General features: G+C 37.1%; 2 protein-coding genes across 2 annotated transcripts; one reads left to right on the top strand and one right to left on the bottom strand.

Moving 5' to 3' along the window:
• Nucleotides 1–10,784: 10,784 nt before the first annotated feature.
• LOC104105516 (ferredoxin, root R-B2-like) lies at nt 10,785–11,237 on the bottom strand. The gene has a single exon (XM_009613842.4). The coding sequence runs from the start codon at nt 11,235–11,237 to the stop codon at nt 10,785–10,787; it is 453 nt and encodes a 150-aa protein (XP_009612137.1).
• Nucleotides 11,238–20,474: 9,237 nt separating this feature from the next.
• Nucleotides 20,475–23,673, top strand: LOC104105515 (iron-sulfur assembly protein IscA-like 3, mitochondrial). The gene is made up of 3 exons (XM_009613840.4): nt 20,475–20,691; nt 21,736–21,853; nt 23,346–23,673. Exons 1-3 carry the CDS (start codon nt 20,550–20,552, stop codon nt 23,455–23,457), a joined length of 372 nt encoding a protein of 123 aa, XP_009612135.1. The 5' UTR covers nt 20,475–20,549; the 3' UTR covers nt 23,458–23,673.
• Nucleotides 23,674–26,461: the final 2,788 nt, after the last annotated feature.

Below are 26,461 nucleotides of genomic sequence, written 5' to 3' on the forward strand. Positions count from 1 at the left end.
CCAGAGCACCTGCACGAGTTGCTGCACCAGAGCCACCAATAGCTACAGTTGGAGAGCATGCACCTGAGACGCCTGTTACTACTCCTGCACTTCAGGAGACTCTTGTCCAGTTTTTGAGCATGTTTGGCACTCTAGCTAAGGCAGGGTTGATTCCACTTGCTCCTTCCACATCTCAGGACGGGGGAGGAGCATAGACTCCCGCCGCCCGTACTCCAGAACCACAAACCCAAGTTGACCATGCCTCAGAGGTTATACCATTGCAGCCAGTTGTCCCAGTTTGGCCTGAGATTAGGACAACAGTCTCAGAGGGGGAGCAGCTCAGTCTCGAAAGGTACAAGAAGTACCACCCTCCCACTTTCAGCGGTTTAACTTCAGAGGATACTTAGGGTTTTCTGGAGGAATGTCACTGTATCCTTCGTACTATGGGTATCATGGATTCCAGTGGGGTTTCTTTCACGACATTCCAGTTTAGAGGAGCAGCCTACCAGTGGTGGCGTACATATGAGTTGCATAGTCCCGCTGAGGCATCTTCACTCACTTGGAATCAATTTTCAGATATGTTCTTAAGGGATGATGTTCCTTAGAGTCTTAGAGATGCATGGCGTGTGGAGTTTGAACAGCTGGGCCAGGGTTCTATGACCGTGTCAGAGTATGCGGTCTGATTCAGTGATTTGGCAAGGCATGCACCAGCCTTAGTTGATACTGTTCGAGAGCGGGTTCACAGATTTATTGAGGGTCTCCACCCTAATATCAGATACAATATGGCCCAAGAGCTAGAGATGGACATCATATACCAACATGTGGTGTCAATTTCTAGGAGATTGGAAGGTATACGGATCCGGGAGAGGGAAGAGAGGGAAGCTAAGAGACCCCGAGATTCTAGCGCATATAATAATTCTCGTGCCCCAGTTGCAGCCCGTCATGGTAGAGGTTATGTGAGTCGTCCTATTTATTCAGCACTTCCAGCTTTCAGTGGTAGTCCGGCTACTCCCAGACCTCAGGTTCTATATTATGCACCGCCAGTGTCTTCTGTACCTCCTGTACGGGGTGCTTTTAGTGGGCAGTCTAGTCGATCAGGCCCAAGACAGTCCGAGCAGCCACGTCCTCCGAGGGATTGTTTTGAGTGTGGTGACACTCGTCATATCATGAGGAATTGCCCCAGACTTAGGAGGGGTGCACCTCCTAGGATTTCTCAGGCCCCACCTATTCTACAGGACCATCAGGCTTCTCATGCCATGATTACTGCACCAGTTGCCACTCCACCTGCACAGCCAGCCAGAGGTGGAGGTCGGACAGGTAGAGGTTGCCCTAGATGGGGAGGCCAGGCCAGATATTATGCCCTTCCTGCTAGAACAGAGGTCGTTGCATCCGATTCTGTTATCACAGGTATTATTCCGGTCTGTCATAGAGATGCATCAGTCTTATTTAATCTAGGATCCACTTATTCTTATGTGTTATCTTATTTTGCCTAGTATTTGGGCGTATCACGTGATTCCTTGAGTTCTTCTGTTTATGTATCTACACCCGTGGGTGAATCTATTATTGTGGATCGCGTGTATAGGTCGTGTTATCAGTGGTTTTGAGACCGGGGCTGATTTATTATTGATCAGTATGGTGGATTTCGATATTATTTTGGGCATGGACTGGTTATCGCCCTATCACGCTATTCTTGATTGTTACGCCAAGATGGTGACGTTGGCTATGCCAGGTCTACCGCGACTAGAGTGGAGAGGTATCTCGGATCATGTTCCTTGCAGGGTTATTTCATTTCTTAAAGCTCAACGAATGGTTAAGAAGGGGTGTGATGTGTATCTGGCCAATGTGAGAGATGTTAGTATTGATACTCCTACCGTGGAGTCAGTTTCTGTAGTAAGAGATTTTCCTGATGTATTTCCAGCAGATATTTCGGGTATGTCACCCGACAGAGATATTGACTTTGGCATTGATTTGTTACCGGACACTCAGCCCATTTCTATTCCACCACATCGTATGGCCCCAGTAGAGTTGAAAGAATTAAAAGAACAGTTACAGGAGTTGATTAATAAGGGCTTCATGAGGCCCAGTGTATCGCCTTGGGGGTGCTCTTGTCTTATTTGTAAAGAATAAGGATGGTTCTATGCGAGACAAGAGTGGGTTGCTCTAGTGGTGAGCACCCACCACTTCCAACTAAGAGGTTGTAAGTTCGAGTCACACCAAGAGCAAGGTGGGGAGATCTTGGAGGGAGCCGAGGGTCTATCGGAAACAGCTTCTCTACCCTAGGGTAAGGGTAAGGTCTGCGTACACACTACCCTCCCCAGACCCCACTAGTGGGATTATATTGGGTTGTTGTTGTTGTTGTTGTTGTTGTTGTTGTTGTTGTATGCGGATGTGTATTGATTACCGCCAACTGAACAAGGTTACAGTGAAGAACATGTATCCATTGCTGCGTATTGATGACCTATTTGATCAGCTTCAGGGTGCCAGAGTGTTTTCTAAGATCGACTTACGTTCCAGCTATCATCAATTGAAGATTCAGGAGCCAGATATCCCAAAGACTACTTTTAGGACTCGGTACAGTCATTACGAGTTTCTTGTGATGCCTTTTGGGCTGACCAATGCCCCAACAGCATTTATGTATTTAATAAATAGTGTATTTCAGTCCTATTTTGATTCTTTCGTCATTGTGTTTATTGATGACATTCTGGTGTATTCCCGGAGTCGGGAAGATCATGAACAACACCTGAGGACTGTGCTTCAGAATTTGAGAGAAAAGAAGTTATATGCAAAATTTTTAAAGTGTGAATTTTGGCTTGATTCAGTGGGATTTTTGGGTCATATAGTTTCGTGCGAGGGAATCAAGGTAGATCCGAAGAAGATTGAAGTAGTACAGAGTTGGTCCAGACAGTTCTCAGTTACAGAAATCTAGAGTTTCCTTGGTTTGGCAGGGTATTATCGCCGATTTGTAAAGGGTTTCTCTTCTATTGCTGCATCTATGACCAAATTGACCCGGAAGGGTGCTCCGTTCAGGTGGACCGAGGAATGTGAGGAGAGCTTCCAAAAGCTCAAGATAGCTTTGACTACAGCCCAGTATTGGTATTACCTACAGGTTCAGGGTCTTATACTATGTATTGTGATGCATCGCGTATTGGTCTCGACGCAGTGTTGATGCAAGACGGTAGGGTGATTACCTACGCGTCCAGACCGTTAAAGGTACATGAGAAGAATTATCCGGTCCACGACCTTGAATTAGCAGCTATTGTTCATGCCTTGAAGATTTGGCGGCATTACTTATAGGGTGTCCATTGTGAGGTCTACACCAATCACCGGAGTCTACAACATCTGTTTAAACAGAAGGATCTTAATTTGCGACAGCGGAGATGGTTGGAGTTGCTTAAGGATTATGATATCACCATTCTATGTCATCCTGGGAAGGCCAATGTAGTGGCCGATGCCTTGAGTCATAAGGCGGAGAGTTTGGGCAGCTTAGCATATTTACCGGTAGCAGAGAGGCCTTTAGCCTTGGATGTTCAGGCCTTGGCCAACCAGTTTGTTAGACTGGATGTTTCCGAGCTGAGCCGAGTTTTGGCTTGTGTGATTTCTCAGTCTTCTCTTTATGATCATATCAGGGAACGTCAGTATGAATACCCTCATCTGCTTGTCCTTAAGAACGCAGTTCAGCACGGTGATGCCAAGGAAGTCGCAATTGGAGATGACGGTGTATTACGGATGCAGGGCAGGCTATGTGTGCCTAATGTAGATGGTTTGTGTGAGTTGATTCTCCAGGAGGCTCACAGTTCACGGTACTCCATTCATCCGGGTGCTGCAAAAATGTATCAGGACTTAAGGCAACATTACTGGTGGAGGAGGACGAAGAAAGACATAGTGGAATATGTAGCTCGGTGCCTAAATTATCAGCAGGTGAAGTATGAGCCTCAACGGCCAGGTGGGTTGCTTCAGAAGTTAGAGATTCCGGAGTGGAAATGTGAGCGAATCACTATGGACTTCATTATTGGACTTTCACGGACTCGGCGGAAGTTTGATGCAGTTTGGCTGATTGTGGATAGGCTGACCAAGTCAGCTCATTTCGTTCCTATGATGACTACCTACTCTTCCGAAGAGTTGGCTCGAATCTATATTCGTGAGATTGTCAGACTTCACGGCGTACCAGTATCTATCATCTCTGACCGGGGTACGCAATTTACATCGCGGTTCTAGAGGGCAGTTCTGCGTGAGTTGGGTACTCGGGTAGAGTTGAGTATAGCATTTCACCCTCACACGGACGGGCAGACCAAACGCACTATTCAGATACTGGAGGATATGTTTTGTGCGTGTGTGATAGATTTTGGGGTACTTGGGATCAGTTCTTACCACTTGCGGAGTTTTCTTACAATAACAGTTATCAGTCAAGTATTCAGATGGCTCTGTATGAGGCGTTGTACGGTAGGCGGTGCCGATCTCCAGTGGGTTGGTTCGAACCGGGCGAGTCTAGACTATTGGGTACAGACTTGGTTCAGGATGTCTTGGAAAAGGTTAAGTTGATTCAGGATCGACTTCGTACAACCCAATATAGACAGAAGAGTTATGCAGATCGGAAGGTTCGTGATGTTTCATTCATGGTTGGTGAGCGGGTCCTGCTCCGGGTTTCGCCTAAGAAGGGGGTGATGAGGTTCAGGAATAAAGGAAAGTTGAGCCCTAGGTATATTGGACCTTTTGAGATTCTTGAGAGAGTTGGAGAGGTGGCTTACAGACTTGCACTATACCACCTAGTCTCTCTGCAGTTCATCCAGTATTCCATGTTTCTATGCTTCGGAAATATCACGGCGATCCATCTCATGTGTTAGATTTCGATTCAATTGGACAAGAATCTATCTTATGTTGAGGAACCAGTGGCTATTGTAGATAGGCAGGTTCGAAAGCTGAGGTCAAAGAACATTGCTTTCGTGAAGGTTCAGTGGAGGGGCCAACCGGTAGAGGCAACTTGGGAGACCGAGCATGATATGCGCAGCTGTTATCCACACTTATTCACCAACTCAGGTACTTTTTCTAACTCCGTTCGAGAAAGAACGTTTGTTTTAGAGGTGGAGAATGTGATGACCCAAAATGTCATCTTTAAATTCAATAATTAATTCTATGTTCTAAGAACTCGAAAAACACTATTTATCATTCCTCGACTTGCGTGTGCAGTCCCTAAAATTTTCCGGAAAGTTTTTATGTGAAAAATGGATTAAAATGTGAATTAGAGTTTTAAAACTCAATTGAGTTGACTTTGGTCAACATTTTGAGCAAACGGACTCGGATCAGTATTTTGACAGTTTCGGTAGGTCCGTATCGTGATTTGAGACTTGGGAGTATGCCCGAAATCAAATTCCGAGGTTCCTAGTCCGAGATATGGAATTTTGATGAAAAATTAAAAATTTAAGTTTAAATAGTGACCGGATGTCGAATTATGTACAAACAACCCCGGAATAGAATTTTGATGATTCTAACAACTCCGTATGATGATTTTGGACTTAGGAGCGTGATCAAAATTTTATTTGGAAGTCCGTAGTGAAATTAGGCTTGAAATGGCTAAAATAGGAATCTAAGCTTGGAAGTTTGACCGGGGAGTTGACTTTTTGATATCGGGGTCGGAATCCAGTTCTGAAACTTTTTATAGCTCTGTTACGTCATTTATGACTTGTGTGCAAAATTTGAGGTCAATCGGACTTGATTTGATAGGTTTCGACATCGAATGTAGAAGTTGGAAATTCTAAGTTTCATTAAGCTTGAATTGGAGCATGATTCGTGATTTTAACGTCGTTTTATGTGATTTGAGGTTTCAAATAAATACGTATGATATTTTAGGACTTATTGGTATATTTAGTTGAAGTCCCGAGGGCCTCGGGTGAGTTTCGGATAGTTAACGGATCAGAAATTAGACTTAAAAAGCTGCTGCAATTTTTCTCTTATGCTGGATATTCTGGGTTGTGATCGAGCCCAGATATCGAGCCCAGGGTCGACGGCCAGGGTCGAAGCTAGAGACGAGGCTCAGAATCGATGCCATGATCGAAGGCCCAGCCTCAATGCCATGATCGAGGCCATGATCGAAGGACCATGCTCGAGGCCATGATCGAAGGACCATGCTCGATGCCATAATCGAGGCCATGACCGAGGTCCAGGCTCGAGCCTGTGATCGAAGCCACGATAGAGGCCTAGGCTCGAGGGCCATGATCGAAGTCACGATCGAGGCCCAGTTCCGAAGGCTGCCTGGCAAATTTATAAAAGAGGGCATTCGTCTTATTCGCCATTTTTTACGAACTTGAGCTTTAGCAGAAGCGATTTTTGACAGATTTTCAAGGAAAGTCATTGGGGTAAGTGATTCTAACTCGGATTTGGTCTATATACACGAATATATCATTATTTTTACCATTTATTTAGTGTATTGAAATGGAAATTTGGAAAAAAATTAGAAATCTCATAAAAATAAATTTTTGAGATTTCGGTATCGATTTAGAGTCGGATTTGAGTGAAACTAGCATGGTTGAACTCGTAATTGAATGGGTTGTCGGATTTTGTAAGTTTCGTCAGATTCCGGGACGTGGGTCCCACGGGTGATTTTTGAGCTAATTTCGGATTTTATTGAAAAATGTAGTATTTTCTTATGAAATTGATTCATTTAATTTTTGTTGACTGTATCGAATTAATTATGACTAGATACGAGTCGATCGGAGTCAGAAAATCGAGAAAAATCATAATACTTGGTTAAATTGGAGCAAATCGATGTAAGTGACTTGTCTAACCTTGTGTGGGGGAAATCTCCCCTAGGATTGGTATTGAAGTGATAAATTGTAATGTGTTGAAAGTCGTGTACACGAGGTGACAAGTGTGTACACGAGCTAAATGTGAAAGATTATATTTTTAAATTGTGTAGATCACTATTGTGCATTAATTAAACTATTTTATTCTCATATATTCTTCATCATTGATTTAATGTTTATATTTTAAAGTTGCTTGACCTTTTTCCTGCTAATTGTTTTACCTGTTTAGTTAAAACTTGGTTTCCTTTATTCTGTGCATTATTTGAAGTTGATTTTCTTTAAATTAAATATTATTAATATGAAGTATTTGACATTTTAAAATTTAATATTGAAGCAACGTATTAAAGATTTTAAATATTATTTTCCTGAATTATTTATTCCTGAAAATTTTTGTAAAATTTCCGTACTCATTGTGATGGAGTCGTGAGCTCTTTATTGTGAAAAAATATTATTGATGATTTATTTTGGCATGAGCCGTGAACTCTTTATTGTGGAAAAAATATTGTTGTTGAATTATTTTGGCAAGTTAAATTATTTGAGCACTTGAAGTGCAAATTGTGATATTGATACGCATGCGGTGGTATAAGGTCTGGGTATTAAAACGCATGCGGTGAGATAAGGATGTCTTGATACGCGTGGCTAGTAGGGGGAACTACTAGAAGTCATGTGGTGTGATAAGGATGGCTAAAATGCGGGATACTATTTCGGAAAAAATATTTTCATTAAAATAAATTGTGAATCTTCCCGCGGTGAGATAAGAAAATGAGATATTGTGAATTTATTTATGATTTGGGACTACGAGGCGGTACCTCGTGAGTGCCCTTGTTGATATTGATTTATGGCCACAGTTGCCTTTGATTATTTGTTGTGATTTTCTTAAAGTTGAAAGGAAATTCTGTTTTGATTCCACAAAATATTATTTGCTATTATTTGTGTAATTAAATGGTAACATGCTACTTGATTCATTTTCATTGTCATTTTATTTTATTATATTGTTAAACATTTTGTCATGCAATTATTATTTTCCAGTAGGGCCTGACCTGACCTCGTCACTACTCTACCGAGGTTAGGCTTGGCACTTACTGGGTACCGTTGTGGTGTACTCATAATACGCTTCTGCACATCCAGGTACTCCTTACCAGCCTCGACATCAGTGAGTTACCTGTACACGGAGACTTCGAGGTATATCTGTCAGCGTCCGCAGACTCCGGAGTCCCCTTCTATCATTATTATGTTATTTTCTTATTTTCTTTAGACCTTGATATATATAGAGACATTGAGGATAAAGTTCTTAGAAACTTGTGACTTATTTCTACCAGGTTTTGGGAGTTGTAATTATGTAAAGTTTCAGATTTCTATTTTTATTCCGCATTGATAGGCTTACCTAGTCTTAGAGATTAGGTGCCATCACGACATCCTACGGAGGGAATTTGGGGTCGTGACACACCTTCCTTTCTTTTTACTATTATTTTACTTTTCATTCAAATAGTGATGTAGTAGATACTTTAGCTTACTCTGCAGAGTTTATGACTCATTTCCACCGGTCTTACGGAGTGTATTGTTGTTGATTCTGTTTTCGGAAGTTTACATCAGTTATTCAGCTTGTTTTAGTATTTTGTTAATTATTTCTGTCAAATTATTATTAACTGTTAGGCTTACCTAGTTGTAGCGACTATGTGCCAACATGACATTCTACGGAGGAAAAATTGGGGTTGTGACATTAAAAAAGAATTTTTTTTCTTCTAAAGAATGGGGGAAAAGGAGTCTACATTAGTTAAAATGACGGATCGTCAAATCTTGTATTGTTACATCAAAGTTCAATTTATCTGAATCTTCGTGGAAGAAGGAGAAGAAGAATCAATTCACCAGTCATTACATTTGTAAATTTTACCAAATCATTAAATCAATAAGGGTACTTAGTCTTTGATTTTTGATTTATCGGCTACTAAGTCAATAAAGAATTTTGTTCAAAATTTGCTCTTTATTTAATAATTCACCGGTCACTAAATTCAGAGATCTCGCATTATTCTCAAACGGAGTAAATATATAACAATATGTTTTTTTCACTAAAATCGCACAACTTTGAGTCGTAACACTTTGTGACCATCTGGTTATTAATGTGATAGTGTTGTGATTTTTAAGTTAGAAAATAAAGTTGTGTGGCTTTGATGGAAAAACTTTAAAGTTATGGGAACATTTGTAAAATTTACGTGGCTCGACAGATAGGCAGCCAGCTGGATTAATTATAAATAGTAATTGCGCCCTTGTTCTTGATTTTTTGGTAGATTGAAAATGTGATTGTCAATAGCATGCATCCTCAAGTCAAGAGATTTGAGAAACAAGCTACCAACATTATTAAAAGCAGCACATCCCATTTTCAACTTTCAACTTTCAACTCCGTTTTGAATGCATAACGACTAATAGCGTGTTTGGCCAAATTGGAAAAATCAGCTTATTTTGAGAAGTGTTTTTTTTTAAAAGTGTTTTTCAAAAAAGTATTTTTGGAGAAAAACAGTTTGTGTTTGGCTAATCAATTTGAAAAACACTTTTGAACAATAATTTATATTTAGCCAAGCTTTTCAAAAAGTGCTTTTATGTGTCAAATTACAAATAAGGACATGAAGAGATTTGCATAATAGTTAATATTATATAAGTAGATAAATAATTATAAACTTTTATTATTAAAGATGATAATTAAGTTTTTTATTTTATTTAAGTAAAATATAAAAATAAAATTAAAAAGTACTTTATTCTTTCAAGATAATTTAAATATATCAAAAATCATCCAATAAATATGAAAGTCCATCCCAAAAGTCATTTTATATTAATTAATAGTTTAAACTAAGTAAGGTTATTTTGGTATATATAATATTTTGCAAAGGGTATTTTTGGTAGGAAAAAAAGTCAAAACTACTTCTGCTTCTGGAGAGAAGTTGTTTTTTTCTGTTTCTTCAAAATTGCTTCTGCTTCTAGCCAAAAATACTTTTTTTTCAAAAAAAATTTGGTCAAGCACCTCAAATTGAGAAAAAAAATACTTTTTTGAAAGAAAAAAAAAAGTATTTTTGACGTACCGAGAATCTTGGCCAAACACGCTATAACTCACCCTTTGATTAGAGAATGTGCCTTGACAGCCAAAAGGGTCAGAACTAAGACTGATCCAATGTTAACTTAAAAGCAAGGACAAAATTTCTTAATATTATCGTGAGAAATCAAGCTCAAAATCCTGACTTTTCTTCTCTTTTTCCAGCTTGCTTTTTATAGAGCAAAATGTTATCCCATATAGAGCCCAAAAATTCTTCTTTGGTTTCACATCTCCATTTCTTGAAGTTTATGTCACATTATAACATTTGGATTTTTGGTAATGTTGAACAGTAATTTGGGCATTAACTTTTCAACCACCATTTTGACAAGTTATAAATTAATTTTGAGTTGGAATATCCCACAAATAAAGTTGCAATCAAGTGGTGAATTTTCAATTTAATCGACACATTTTCAAGAATCTTAGCAGGCGTTTGTACATAAAAATTGTAATTTTCAAAAAAAATAGTATTTGGAATAAAGTTGAAAATGATATTTAAATTTGAAATTATATTTGGACATGCATAGAAAAAATATTACAGTTTTCTGAATGAAAAAAAAAAACCTCTGAAAAAATGGTCAAAATCAGTTTTTGGTTTTTGAAAAATTTCCAAGAACTTACAAAATTTTATGGACAAATACGGTTTTTTTTAAAAATTCGAAAAAAAAAAATGTATGGACAAACGGGTCCTTAATTCACGATCAAAATGGTGTTCAATTAAGAAAGCAATACAAGTGGAAGTACCACATATCAACATACAAACATAACTACATAAATTATGCCATAAACCAGACACAAACATTACTATCTGGATACAGAATACCTCTATTTCTTTATGGTTTCTTATTTTCCTATTTTCCTTTTCCAGAACAAGCTTTCTACTAAAACTCTGCAATTGCCTTAAAACAGAATGAGCACATTAACAATATTCAATGAACTTCTTCCTCCTTGTTTGTGTAAATAACACAGTCAGATCTCGGGTATGAAATGCAAGTCAACAAATAACCCTTCTCCATTTGATCATCGTCGAGAAATGCACCTTCGGATTGGTCTACTGATCCCGAAACCAACTGTCCTGCACAAGTACAACAAGAACCAGCCCTGCATGAGTAAGGCAGCTCCAAACCAGCATCCTCTGCTGCATCAAGGATGTATTGATCGTCGGACACTTCAATTTCACTCTCGTTACCATCAGGGCCTATTAGTTTCACTTTGTATGCTGCCATTGCAGAGACTTTGAACGAGGACGAAGACTTTAAGCCAAATGCCTTTGAAATACTCTTTATAGAACCTAAAGAGTATTGAGGTTTAGTAAAGACGGAGGATCTTATCGATGGTGCAACTTTGAGCAAGGAAGACGAAGGGATGCTTATACTCGACATATTACACCTGGGAGACACACAACTTGATCAATTTAGCTAACTCGCGCTAAAAATCACAACCAGATGAAATATATTTCCAGCAAATAAAGAAAGACGCTGTCTTGTATGCAAGAAAAGAAAGCCAAAATGATGGACTCTAACCTCCTGTTTCCTAAGCGACTAGCAGAAAATGTCCAATTAAAAGAGAAAGTAAACCATGAAGCTGCTATTTAATTTCCAGTATTACTATTAATTATAAGTTTATTAGTAGTCATTAGCATCCAGTAATTTAATGGATACGTTAACCAATTAACAAACTCAATCAGCAATTCTATATCCTCAAATGGTTAGTGATATCCCATTACAAAACCAGTCAAATGTGCTATCAGGTTTCTAAAACAATTGCTCTCCCTACAGAAATGTATCAGTATCATATACATACAGTTAAATGCATAAGAGAAGAAACTAGTCTCTCGTCTTCAGTTTAAGGAAAGCCGGAAATTATTCCTATACTGTGTCTTATTCTATTTTCAGGATTCATAAACTTCAAATCAAGGACCTAAGTTTTAGAGTCGTAAAATCATGCCATCAACTTGTGCATTGGAAAGTATAATAGACTATTATGCAAAAGTAAATTTGCTGTACATACTCACATCGACACACAATGAAACATTCCACTGTGCCATTGTTCTTTTCACCTTTGTTGCGTGGACACTCCAAAATGTTGCCGCACCCGTGTAGCATCCTCCAAAAATACACTACTTTTGCAGGATCCAATACACATCCAGCGACATTTTTGGAGAGTCCGAGCCATTTTTTGCTTGGTTCTTTTTCCGAGAGTCTGGCACACATGCCAATTGATTTGAACTCTTGATTTTATCAAAAATTACAAAATCATAATGCCATGACGAGAGAGTTGCATATGTTTTTCTAGACTCACCAAACTCGTGCTGTAATAACTTGTACTGAACAGAAATACTACTTAGAGCTACTTTTGCAAAGGTGGACTCTGGCTCCTAACTTATCAGTCCACACACTTGACAAAAGGCTAATAAGTTTTGTCAAACTTTCCCAAATGACCACTAATGCCAGAATTCACTACAAAAACTTCTGAATTCTTCAATGACAATTAACAAACAAGGGACAAGAAGACATCAAAGAAAGATAAAGGGAACGTAAAGAAGAACAATCACAACCCATAAATGTTCAAAGAACAAAACTTTGCTAGCAGGAATCCGACCACTTTCAATTGAATGAGTATTCTATTAATTACAATAAATGATCCAATTTCCAAATGAGTTTAACTTCTTTGAACCGACAAAAGTTTTTTCACACTATCAAGTTAAGGCTGTTGTAATAAGTAAAAATGTGCTGCTAATACAAAAATAATTTATATAGTTGGTGTATATAAGTTAATGGTAGTGTTTGTTACTTTATTTTCATTGTTACTTGAACCGATGGTCTATCGGAAATAGCATTACTACCTTCGCAATTGGTGTATATAAGTTAAATTCAGAGTTTAATTTCTGCTCATTTATAGTAAACTTTTTGAACACAGCCAAGTTAAAATAACATGCAACTCTGTACAAAAAAACCAAATTTGATAATCTGGAAAATAAACGAATCTATCACTTGTCAGAGGTTTCAATAGTTCAAACTCACAGCCAGTTAACCAGAACTTAAAAGATCAATCTATTACCAGATCAAACAATAACTCAAAATAATCATTTAGCATCTCTTAAACAAATAACTCCAAATCCAGTAATCAAGAAAAACACATAATGATTCCACAAACAAAACTCTTAAGTAATCAGAAGATAACAGTATAGAGAAGGGAACTTACTGAAGCAGAAGAATCTGAGCTTGTAAAAAATCACAATAATCAATAATCAAAGAAATACGTAGCTGTACACTGTGCCCCAAATATTTCCCTTTGTATTGCTTTATATAAGAGAATTTCGAGAGAGCTTAACCGACTATTGAAGTGAGCTAAGAAACAGATGAAAAAACAAATAAGGGTACGTGCCCTTGACTTTACTTGTCCTTTCGATCCTTGATAAGGACGTAATTAGTTGTTTACTACCCTTTAACCAGTAGCAATTCTGACGAAGTGCTACACCTTAGATTTGAATCTGCAGTACTCTTATAGGGATTAAAATATAATTTATTTTTATTTTATTTACACGGTATAATTTTCCAATCATTTATGTGTGGGACCGCCGGGTGCGATCCAGAAGTATAGCTATAGGTTCAGCTGAGCCGATAACTTTTAGCCTAGAGCTAAACATAGTACTTATCTATTGAAATTATTGAAAATGTTGAATTTTGAACCCCGAATTCAAATAAGTTGATCGATTCAATAGTTTAAATCTAAATCATTATTTCCTTCAGTTCACAATAAGTAACTATTTTATTTTTGGCACATCCATTAAGGAAATACAAACTCTTAAAGAGAAAAAAATGTATTCACTAAATTAACCTTAATTAATTGTTATATTGACATATTGGAATATGTAAATAAGGGGAAATTTTGAAAAAATAAAATTAATTTCTTCTTGATTATGTAAATTGACACTTATTTTGAATCAAAATAAAAGGTAAAATAGTCACTTATCGTGGACAGGACATACTAACTCATAGAATTAAACTCATGAATCCGCCACTACCTATAAACTAAGTTGCCTTTGCATTTTCTTTTTCTTAGGTGGTGGGGATCAAGCAATAATTCATTGAGAATTAAATGTAGTAACCAACCAACTACTATTCAGTTTTAAAATATAATTTTGTATGTTTTTAGTATAAAAAATTGTACTTTATAGTAGTACTTTTTTACTAACTTTTGAAATATAAACATTTAAACTTAAGTAAAATTTTATTTTGTTATACCTTTTGTGATGGTGAAAGCATTACTAAAATATTGAGATACTTATTAAAGAAGCAGAAATCATTTTGGGCAGATCAGGGGACGTAACTATACTATAATAATTTGGAATATAATAATTAATAAGAGGTGGAAGGAGCCAAGTTGGTAACTCCATGTTGAAGAGAGTCAACTGGTAGTGATACATTGTATGCAGACAGAGACTGGAGCCAGATGTTGTGGAATATGATATAGTGATAGTTTCCACACTAAGCATCACGAATGTTCTTTATCTTTCTTTATAAAGAAATTAACTTTGTATTTCGTTCATAAAGAAACAATTTGATTAATACCAAAAATACATAATATTGTCCCGTTTCCTACACCCTTCCAGATACAATTAAAGGTCAAATTATACCATTTGACCATAGATTTTGGCTCAAGGATTCGAAATAACATTTGAAGATTATTTTAATAAGTGTTTGCTTATCAAATTGTGTGAAATTAAGCCATACATATGAGAATCAAACCTAATTTCTTACGGAAGAAGGAAGAAGAGAAAAGGGAAATTTTGTTATTCAGCTTCTAAGAAATGAGATGATGCAGCTATAGAAGTGTTTAGTGTCTCACTTCTCACACGTGCACCTCACGTGTTCCTAACTGATTTGTAACTAATTTTCTAACAGCTCACTAATTGTGCTTAACAGCTAATTGCTTTTAATAGCTTCACTCCAGCTGCTATGTTGCTTCTTCCATTACTCCCCCTCAAGCCAGAGGGTAAAAGACATCGAGCACTCCTAGCTTGGACAGAAGGAGATGATGCTGACTGACTCCCAAACCTTTAGTTAGGAGGTCTTCAATCTGAGATTGTGTAGCAACATACTTGGTTTCAATAAGCCCTCCTTTCACTTTTTCTAGGACAAAATGACAATCAATGTCTATATGCTTGGTGCGCTCATGAAACATGGTATTTGCTGCAATTTGGATAGCTGCTTTGCTATCACAATGAAGTTGGATTGGTCTGGAGATAGGTACACCTAAGTCTTGTAGCAATCCAACTAACCACACAATTTCTGCCACACTAGCTGACATGCTGCGATATTCAGCTTCTGCTGAGCTTCGACTGGATGTGTGTTGTTTCTTCGACTTCCATGAGATCAGAGAATCACCAAGCTTAATGCCATATCCTATGACTGAGCGCCTAGTGTTAGGACAAGCAGCCTAATCAGAGTCGCAATATGCTGTTAATTGAGTGGTTGAGGTCTGACTTAGAAAAAACCCTAAACCAGGACTACTCTTGATGTATCTCACCACCCTCAATGTTGCTTCCCAGTGTGACCTCTTTGGATGCTGCATGAATTGACTGAGTACCTGAACTGTGAAGCAAATATCTGGGCGTGTGATGATAAGATAGATCAGCTTCCCAACCAATTTTTGATAACTGCATATGTCTTCAAGCAAAGGATCATCAGTTGTGTAAGGTCTGTTTAGCTTCTTCAATGGGGTCCTTATCACTCCCAGTAATAAGCAGATCATCAACATAGATTACAATGATCACAATACACCCTTCTCTCTGTTTAGTGAACAGAGAATGATCATGAGGACTATGTCAATATCCTGCTTCTAACAGAACAATAGTTAGCTTGATATTCCATTGCCTCGACGCTTGTTTGAGTCCATACAAAGATTTCAAGAGTTTGCATACCCTATACTCCCCATGTCTATGAAAACCTTGAGGTAAGTCCATATAGACTTTTTCATATAAATCTCCTTGAAAAAAGCATTGTTGACATCCATTTGGTATAAAAACCAGTTCTTTGAAGCTGCCACACTGATGACTGTTCTAATTGTGACTATTTTTGTGACTGGAGAGAAGGTTTCATGATAGTCTAGTCCTTCCCTTTGTGTGTACCCCTTTTGCCACCAAGCGAGCTTTGTACTTATCTATCTCCCAATTGTCCTTGTACTTGATTTTATATACCCACTTTGAGCTTATTGCCCTCTTGCCAGCAGGTAGTGGAACTAACTCCCAGGTTTTGTTCCCTTCTAATGCATCAATCTCCTGCTGCATTGCTTGAATCCAATTATGATTTTTAGAAGCCTCATTGAATGATCTAGGTTCTGTTGGCACAGAGAAAGAACCCAAATAGGCTTGGTAGGTGGGAGTGAGATGAGTGTAGGTCACATATTGGGATATAGGATAGGAGCAATGTGCATTTGGCTTGATAGTAATGATGCAGTCACTAAGCCAAATTGGAGGCCTGATTGTTCTGCTTGGTCTCCCTTGTGTGTGTGCTTGAACAGAATCATGTTGCTCATGGTGTTGATCTGCTTCTGTTGTCAACTCAACTGGTTGTGTCTCAGCTTGATCAAATACTGCAGCTATAGGGGTTTCATGTGTCTGTGGTTGATCCACTGCATCTTCTATTTCAGGTACTGCATCAGAGAGATTAGGTGAATCAATTGCTGAACTTTCCACTCCTGGCATTGCTTCTCCTTGTTCAGGTATTAGTTCTGCACTTGTAGGATGTTGAGCATGAGAATCTCTTGCATGTGTCTGGCTTATACCTGTATTTATTGTCTCTTTAAACAGAAACATGTCACATGGTTCCTCTTGAGTTTCAGTTTTAAAAGGAAATAGTGATTTCTTGAACTGAACATCCCTACTAACAAAAAATTGATGATCTTCAAGATCATACAACTTGTAACCTTTCTGTGTTTCTGAATATCCCACAAATACAGTCTCCATAGCTCTTGATGTGAATTTGTCACCTCTAGGCAATCTGCTCACATAGCAAAGACAACCAAACACTTTTAGATGAGATAGTTGAGGTAGCTTACCATGCAGTAACTCAAATGGTGTTTTCTCTTGCAGCACTGTTGATGGCAATCTGTTGATCAAGTACACAACAGTTCTAACACAATCTCCTCAAAATTTTATAAGCATTGAGCTTTGAAATATTAATCCTCGTGCCACTTCTAGTATCTGTCTATGCTTTCTCTCCACAACTCCATTTTGTTATGGAGTGTATGGACAACTTCTTTGATGAATCACACCATAGGAAGCTAGGAGTTCATTACATTTTGAGTTAAAAAAACTCACAACCATTGTCAGATCTAAGAATTTTGATATTCTTGTCAAACTGATTCTTTATTAGAGCAAAGAAATTCTTTAGTACTACAAATACTTCACATTTGGATTGAATTAGACATATTCAAGTACACCTACTGTAATCATCCACTATTGTAACAAAGTAGTGAATTTTATCATACGTAGGTTTGCTGTATGGACCTCATACATCTAGGTGCATCAACTGAAAAAGACTACTCGATCTACTGTTGCTAGTAGAAAACTTTAGTCTGCTCTGTTTTGCCAAAAGACAAATTTCACAACATTTTAATAGTTCAACATCTACTTTATTCGTGACATCTGCAATGTGTTGCATTGCTCCAATAGAAGGATGCCCCGATCTCCAATGCCATAGCTATCCACCATTGTCCTTCTTATGAACTGTTGCTCCTACTGCAGATTTTATTGCTTCTTGTAGTATATACAATCCTTCATTTTCCTTACCAATCCCCAGAACCTTCCCATTGAAGAGTCCCTAGAACACACAAAAATCAGGAAAAAATAAAGCCACACAAGAAAATTGTTTGGTTATCTTGGACACTGAAAGAAGATTAAACTTGAAATTTGGGACATGCAGAATATTCTCAAGCTTATAGCTTCCTACAATCACTGCATCTCCTATACTTGTGATCTCTGCTCTACCACCAGTAGGTACTTGAACTCTACTGCTATTTTGATCTCTCAATGTTCTAAAAGTAGTCAGTAACTTTTTATATGGTGTGATATGATGTGATGCCCCTGTATCTATTATCCATTCACAAGCAAAATTATTGGATAACAATGAGGTAATACCTGCCATGTTACCTGTTATGTTGTCTGAACTGTCACTTGATGTTGGCTTATTCAGCATATTCAGAATCTGCTTGTATTGTTGTTCAGTGAAGAAATGACCTTGTCCCTCTGATGAATTCACATTTTCTCCTGCTACTTTAGAATTGGCAAAAGGTTTGAATCCACCAGATTGTGTGCTCTTCTTCTTGCTCTTAAAATCTTGTGGGTAGCCAACAATTTTATAACAATTTTCCTTCAAGTGTCCTTTGTATCCACAATGCTCACAGATTACACGAGGCTTCTTAGGCTTAAAACCTTGGTGTGTTCTTCCTGCTAACTTTGTTAGTGGATCCTTGTTCATTTCTACCACACCTAGGGATCTTTGCCTTTCCTCCTGAGATATTATTGCATAAGCTTCATTTACTGACACTATAGGTCTCTTTGCTAGCAGATTACTTCTTAGATTACTGTAGGACTTATTAAGTCCCATAAAAAACTGCAGCAACTTCTGTGATCTTAAATGCACAACATAAGGTAAAGACTCCTCACAATCACAAGAAGGCATGATAGCTAAAACATCTAATTCATCCCAAAAATCCTTCATCTTAGAGTAATATGAAGTGACAGTAGCAATTTCAATCCACAAATGAAATATCCTAGTCAATTTTGATCTATCAAAACGCTCCTCAAACTCACTCCATACCTTCTTAGCATTAGACGCATATACGATACTGGCCATCAATTCAGTCGTGACTGTGCTTCCTATCCATGACAGAACAATAGTGTTACACTTCTCCCATTGTTCTGCTAATTCTCCTCTATATATGCTTTTGACATAAGTTCCATCCACAAAACCTAATTTGCCTTTGCCTCGAAGAGCCAATTTCATCGCTCTACTCCACAACGCGTAATTATCTCGCCCTATGAGTTTGAGCGGAACTATGACTAGTCCAGGCGCATCTCCAGCTTGAAGATACATTGGATGATTGTGGTCAAGTGAAGTAACCTCATTTCCTGCCATTTTTACATAAATTTGAGCTTCGTGTTCTTCTGCGACTCACAAAATTACACAGATATGTGCTTCGTGTCCTTCTGTGAATCTCGAAATGACGGGCATGAATCGTCGTCAAGCAACCCGCTCTGATACCATGTGAAATTAAGCCATGCAGATGAGAATCGAACCTAATTTCTTAGGGAAGAAGGAAGAAGAGAAAGGGAAATTCTGTTATTCATCTTCTAAGAAATGAACTGATGCTCAGCTATATACAAGTGTTTAGTGTCTCACTTCTCACACATGCACCTCACGTGTTCCTAACTGATTTGTAACTAATTTTCTAGCAACTCACTAATTGTGCTTAGCAGCTAATTGATCTTAATAGCTTCACTCCAGCTGCTCTGTTGCTTCTTCCATTAAATTGACCCATTTTTTCAATTTCAAACTTGAAATATATGATCAGCAGTGGCGGAGCCTCATTTAGCCAAGGGGTGTTAATCGACACTCATTCGTCAGAAAATTATATTGTATTGCTACATAAATTTTTCTGTTTAATGTATATTTACTATATGTTGACTCCCCTAAATTTTTCTATGTATCTATTTTTTATATTTTGACACCATTTGGTGAAGATTCTGGCTCGCCACTGATGATAAGTTTAAACAACAAATTTTAAGAGTTTTTTTTAAGTTTTCGCTCACAAGACTTTAACTTCGTAAACCCCTTTTCAACTTCAACTTCAAATCTGCTACTTTTTTTCGAATCTCAACCAACTCATGTCCATCAGCCTAGTAATGTCTCATTTGTTTCTCCGTGACTTTTGGAATACTAAGTACAAACTTGAGTGGTATTTTGCTATAAAAAATAATTTACTGAATTTCTTACTATTTAGAAAAAGTTGAGTGAACTTTTTAGTTATAAAAAATAGTTAGTATTATAATAAGTGTAATATAAATGACTATCCATTGAAATTAACATGTTATTTGATAAGGACCTGTTTTTTTTAAGCCGGGAAAAACTAAAAATAACCTGATTTATAACTGATAACTGAAAATTGGCAACGGTTTCAAAAGTAATCAAAATTAGCCATTTTTTCAAGTAAAATTAAAATCTAAACAAAAATACTCTTAAAATACAGAAAATTCCAGCATAATATGCTAGAGTGCAAATTTTTTACGTATGAAATTCCATCATAATGTGCTGGAATTTGATAATGTGCTAGAGTTTCAACATAATATGGTAGAGTTTATAAGCAGGAATTCCACAACCTAGCATATTATGCTAGAACTCTCCGTATTTCAGCTTGTGTATTTTTGTCCAGATTTTATCTTTGCATAAAATAGTGGCTAAATTTTAATTATCAATCCGAAAACTGACTAACCCATATTAGCTTTACGTTTAAACCCAATTCAACCAAGCCCAAAAGGCCGAACCAATGATTATGAAGGCCCAGCGATCCATTTCATAACAACCCATGGACTCCCAGTCGGGTCAAACCGAATCAATTACAGTAAATTGCAAATGAAGGCCACCTTCTCTTCTTATACTGTAAGCCGGTGGAGCTGAGAAATAGCAAAAATGAGAAAGCAAGTGTTAACTTTGACAGAAGCTGCGGCGTTGAGAATACGGCAGCTGTTAGAGCAGCGTCAGCGTTCTTTCCTTAAGCTTGGCGTCAAATCTCGCGGCTGTAACGGCTTATCTTATACCCTCAATTATGCAGGTTTCCCCCCTCTATCAAATTGGTTAACGATCTTCTTTTTAAGCTAATGTCAATTATAATTTCCTGTTTGAGGTTTGAAGAGTATAATTGATCTTAAACCCAGATTAATGGAGGACATTTGCAATAGATTATATATTACATCCAGGTTAAAAATAATTTAATTATAATGACCCGTGATCAGTTTAAATATAGGAAAGATTTGTATGCTGTTACTTATATTGGAAAAAAATTGCTTACTGTCACCAATTTTCTGTGTATATCCTCACTGCTGCTCATTTGTATAATCTAAGACTTCTGCCCCAAACTTGCCTAACATTTTTGAACTGATGATTTTGGTTTTGGAAAATGAATTTCGATGCCAAAAAAAAATAGGTTTTGAAAAATGAATACCATATTTCTAACTCTTTTGCCATCCTCAGAGGCGTTCTTTTGCAGTGTACTCACTGTTAATTATCTGAATCTGCTGAATAAGAAATGTCTCGCATCACTTTCCGTCTTAATTTGAGCTGCGTTTAGTGTATAATTGGTCTACTGATACTTTAAAGTTTGTCAAACTGAGTTAAATCAGTAGAATATATCACTCATCAAATTTGTGCGTGCAACAACAACAACATACCCACTGTAACCCTACAAGTGGGGTCTAGGAAGAGTAGAGAGTGCGCAGCCTTACCCCTACCTTGTGCAGGTAGAGAAGTTGTTTCCGATAGACCCTCGGCTCAATGCAAGCAAATCAAATGTGTGTGTGCAAGCACACAGAAAGTTTGCTGGAGTTCATAACAGTAGTCTTCATTTATTTTGCGCTTGAAGTTTCAATGTTATGCTAGCAACATTTGTGTAGAGCTAGTTCCAGCTATTTGTGCAAGCATGTACCTACAGATTATTCTGCCGTTTTGACTAATCATAATTAATTTTCTTTAGAGCTTGCCTATTATAAAGATTAATAACTGATGTACCATATGTAAATTTGTTAAAGAAAAAAAAAAATCTATGAAATTTCTTCTCTCACGTTTTTATTGATTTCTAAAATGACCTCTGATTGTACAGATGACAAAGGAAAATTTGATGAGTTAGTTGAGGACAAGGGCGTGAAGATACTGATTGATCCCAAGGCTCTTATGCACGTCCTAGGTACAGAGATGGATTTTGTTGATGATAAGCTCAGGTATGAGATGGTATTTCATTTTATATCCTACTAGTATTGCCATATTATGCCTTCTATCATGGCTACTACCATTGCATTTGTAACCTCTTTCTTATGATCGATCTTTTAAGCTTAATTATTCTCCGAGCTGTCAAGTCATAGCATTAAGTATCACTATAAGACAACAAGCTAAGATTAAAGCAAGTTTAATTTTCCATTTTTTCTTGTACCGTCTCACATCACGACATTAAGTATCTATATGAGCCAAGATTAAAGCAAGTTAATTTTGTTAGTTTTCCAGTACAGTTGTGACATAACTGTGATGTTTAAAAGGCTGAAGTCAACTGCTGCCTTTTTTCTTTTCCCCTGCAGAGACAACCCTCCTTTAGTTTTTCTTCAGAAGCTTTCAGATGCTTTTTTTATTGAAGTTGACTTAGTTTTTTTAGGGACTTTGCTTCAAGGAATAAGAAGGTGTAATGAAATAGCAATTACGTGATTTGATCTCTTTCGTTTGTGGTTTCTAGCTTTTGTTCAATCTTTTCTTTGCCATTTGAAGCCTCATTCTCTTAATACAGATATAATCTTTACATTCTCTTATCTATCTTAATACCTGTGATTCCCATGGAGGAAGATAAGAAAATACGCTTCAAATGATAAAGACTTCACTCTCGACCTTTTCATTCAAAAAAATGATTGAGACTTCACTAGAACTCATTCCTTTCCTTTTTACCCAGTAAAGTAATGCCCTTGTTTCCCTCAAATAAACTTCGGTGATGGTTTGCTTAGTGGATGGACACATTTTGGCCTCCATGTGTCTATCCCATCTTGAAACCCCTAGCCTAACAACATATGTTTTCTCTCTTATTGCCATGCCAGATCAAACACCCTCAATCCAATTGCTTCTTTTCCATGCAATTTAGAACTCTAGGAATATGACATTTATATTTTGATTAGGAAAATTGAACATATAACAAGCTTCTAATACTGTTCCGAGTTCTGACAGTGATGAACTGGCTAATCTGAAGGTCGACTTTGAAATATGGTTAATCTTAGGTTGGCTGTTGTCCTGTTGTGATGGTCAGTTCATATCTTGGTCATATGATTCAGTTTCTAGTTTGTTAAAGATGGCATTTTGGCTAATGATGAAGGTGGTTTTTGAGGTGGATTAGGATGAATTTCATAACTTTTACAAGGAGAACATTCTGTCTTTTGCAGTTCAAATATATCATCTGAGGCCCAGACCAAAAGATCTTATTTCTATTCTAAAGAAAAATCCCAAAATCAAACCTGGGATAAGCACAAAACATTCATTTAGTTCTTGTTCGATTCCTACTAGTATTTTTGCCCTTTCGAAACCTTTCCACTGTACTTTACTGCTTAAATTCTAGTGGCACTAAGTTGCAGCACCCATTTACATTCCAATGTTGCTGTTCCCGAACCTGGTTAATCCTTATATGTGTCTCATAAACATTATTAAATCCTATAATCTGACATCTTTTTTTATCATAAGCAGATCTGAGTTTATATTTATCAATCCAAATGCAACTGGACAATGCGGTTGTGGAGAATCTTTCATGACAACAACTAGCTCAGAAGCTGCTAAGTTGCGTGGCAAATCAAGCTGATAGCTTGTTTTATAATCAGTATGATGTACGTTATATATACACTTAGAAGTGTGAGTATATAGCCTGGAATGACAAATAAACGAGTTAATGGTCTGAAACAAAGGGTTTTGTTATTTTTTATTCCACCTTTTTTAAAATCTTCTTTTCTTCTGTACATATTGTAACGCTATTTCTTCACCCCAATAATATGAGTTGATGAATGTATTAGTTGCTGCAGTAGATGTTGTAAATAATCAAATTTTCTTTTTTCATTAGTTATTATTTGGGAATTAAAATTGGTTCCTCTTTGCAATCATTGTGAAGGATTTCGGTTCGAACAATTGTTGCATGTAAGAGTCATTAGACCAAACAAAAAGAACAAATCAACGACAAACAATAACTCGATGTTTGTTTGAAGCTTTATGGACGCATCAATTTTGAATTAGTAATCTTTTTCATAATTTTTAAATTCTACTACGTACAAGAGAGGATGGAAGAAAGAAAACGGTGAGAATCAAATCAACTTCGACCTGTTGCGTTGAAAACTCTCACTGCTTAGACTATAAATTTTGGTATTTGAATGAGTAACTTAAAAGTTTCAACTCTTTTATATGCACAACTGAATATGGATAAAGCATACATTACACTGTAATAAAGTATGCGGCCAATATAAATAAATATATATCAAATCACAGATTAAATTTTTAGATGAAACGATCACATGATTCAACATTTATTAACTAGAGTTATCCGCTCTCCGTGGATTTTCACCTTGAGATTTCTTCGACTCGAATTTTAAAATCACCTTTTGCATGGCTGCTTTGAATCTTTTCACCTTCTGCTTATCATCTGCTAACTCATTCTTGTCAATACTTGACGACGACTCGTCTTCTTGGCTTCCATGGAACTTGTAAAGCTTCACGTACTTCATTATGTTTTCCACAAAGTTTTAATGAATTTACAATCGAAAAGGGGGTTATTTATGGTATGCGAAGATTCAAAATTAAGCTATTAAAGACATAAGAAACGACAAGAGTTTCTGCTAAAAGAAAAGATCGATAGATTTTGTTGGTAGTTATTAGTTGTACCTTTCGTAACTATTGATAGATGGATCCAAACTAAGATGTCATTTTGCCGTGTTGGAAAAAATGCTGGTTTGTTCAACAATATAAAAAGTCACGACAGAATTGTTAGCTACCTAGCTACTTCTACATTCTCGTGGCCTATGGGGCAAAATACAAAATTGAATGGCTGGTTGATCGAAATTAATTATATTCATTACTCAAAATATGTATAAAATATATATATATGGCTATTAATTTTGAAAGCGGCTAAAAATATAACCATCTCTTATTTGTTTTGTTCATTCTTTTATGCGCTTCTCTTATTTGTTTTGTTCATGCTTTTGCATATCCGTTTTGGCCACCTAATTCTTGTGTCCAAGACTGTTAAACCAGAGGCAATATATTAGTTTTGTTATGAAAATAATTATAAGGTGAATGTCTATTTACTAATCCGCTTGAAGAAGATTATCCGTTTGGTACTCTATTAAAGTTTATCTGCAAGCAGCTGATGCAGACATGTTGCAAACAACTCAATAAAATGATTTGCAGCAGATTCTTATTAAACATGCAGGTTGCAAGCAGCTCATGCAGACAGCTTACAAGTAGCTCAAGAAAAGTCTCGCAGCTACCTCTTGAAAAGCCTCTCAGTTGCTTCCTTTCTTCTATAAATAGTGGAGTTTTCAGTTCATTATGTACATGAGTTTGAAGTTGAATAAAAATATCAATCTCCCTCTATACTTTTCTTCGATTTATTTACTTTACTGTTTTTATTTTATAACACGTCATCAGCACGAGACTCTGCCATCTCGAACAAATACTTTAAAACTATCAGAGTTGCAGTGACAAGCTACCGGAAAAATGCATTCCACGAACTTGCTTCTAGAAGAACCTATTCGGATGGCTTCAATTCTCGAGCCATCGAAGCCTATTTTTTTTTCCAGCAATGACGAAATCACGTTCGGTGGAGATTATCTCTAGTTGCCTCAAAGCGGGAATGTTTGTGGCACGATTCGACTTGATGCCGAATTTCACCAAGAGACACTGGAAAATCTAAAGGCAGCTATCAAAAGCTCAAAGAAGCTCTGTGCAGTTACGCTAGACACTGGTGGTCCTGAACTACAAGTTGTCAATAAGAGCGAAAATCCAATTTCACTCTAGGCAGATTCCTTAGTTGTCCTGACACCCGATCAAGATAAAGAGGCTACCTCAAATCTACTGCCTATAAATTTTAGTGGCCTATCAAAGGTGAATTTCACAGAGGCGAAAGAGACTAAATATGTCCTTTTTTGGAAGTTTATTGGAACTGCACCTCCCAGTCAGCAAAGAATGGAGATACTATTTTCATTGTTCAGTACTTGTTTACAGGAAGTGAGACTACCTCAGTATGGCTAGATCTATGATGTAAGGCTATACTTTTACCTCCGTGGTTAGATCTTGTTCATTCCGAACATCATAAGGCAGATTATATTTTTAAAGAGATAATTTTTTTTTTTTGGTAGTAGTGATGTAAATATCGCTTATATCTGGAGTGGCCAAATTTGTGTAATTTAATTTGAGCATTTTGCTTATATTTTAATATCATTATCATCGCTTGTTTGGTTATATGTTACGTATATAATACCTGTCACACCTCCTTTTTCCCGAGGGGTAGGGGTAGGAGTTTTTCCAATTTAAGTGACATTATTCGAAATAAGATTATTTATTTAATTCATAGTCGCCACTTGGAATAAGTTATGGTGTCTCAAGTCACCGATTTATTTTAAAATCCCAAATCAAGGAAATTGACTCTATTTATGGTCCGCGAACACAGAAGACCGGGTAAGAAATCTGTTAAGCCGGGAGAAGGTGTGAGGCACTCCCGAGTTCCGTGGTTTTAGCACGGTCGCTCAACTATTAATGATTGGCCTAATTATCTGATTTAATACATGCTTAAAACATATTGTGTATTTTTAAATTTTAAC

Source organism: Nicotiana tomentosiformis, chromosome 5 (genome assembly GCF_000390325.3).
Source record: "Nicotiana tomentosiformis chromosome 5, ASM39032v3, whole genome shotgun sequence".
Taxonomy (NCBI): Eukaryota; Viridiplantae; Streptophyta; class Magnoliopsida; order Solanales; family Solanaceae; genus Nicotiana; species Nicotiana tomentosiformis.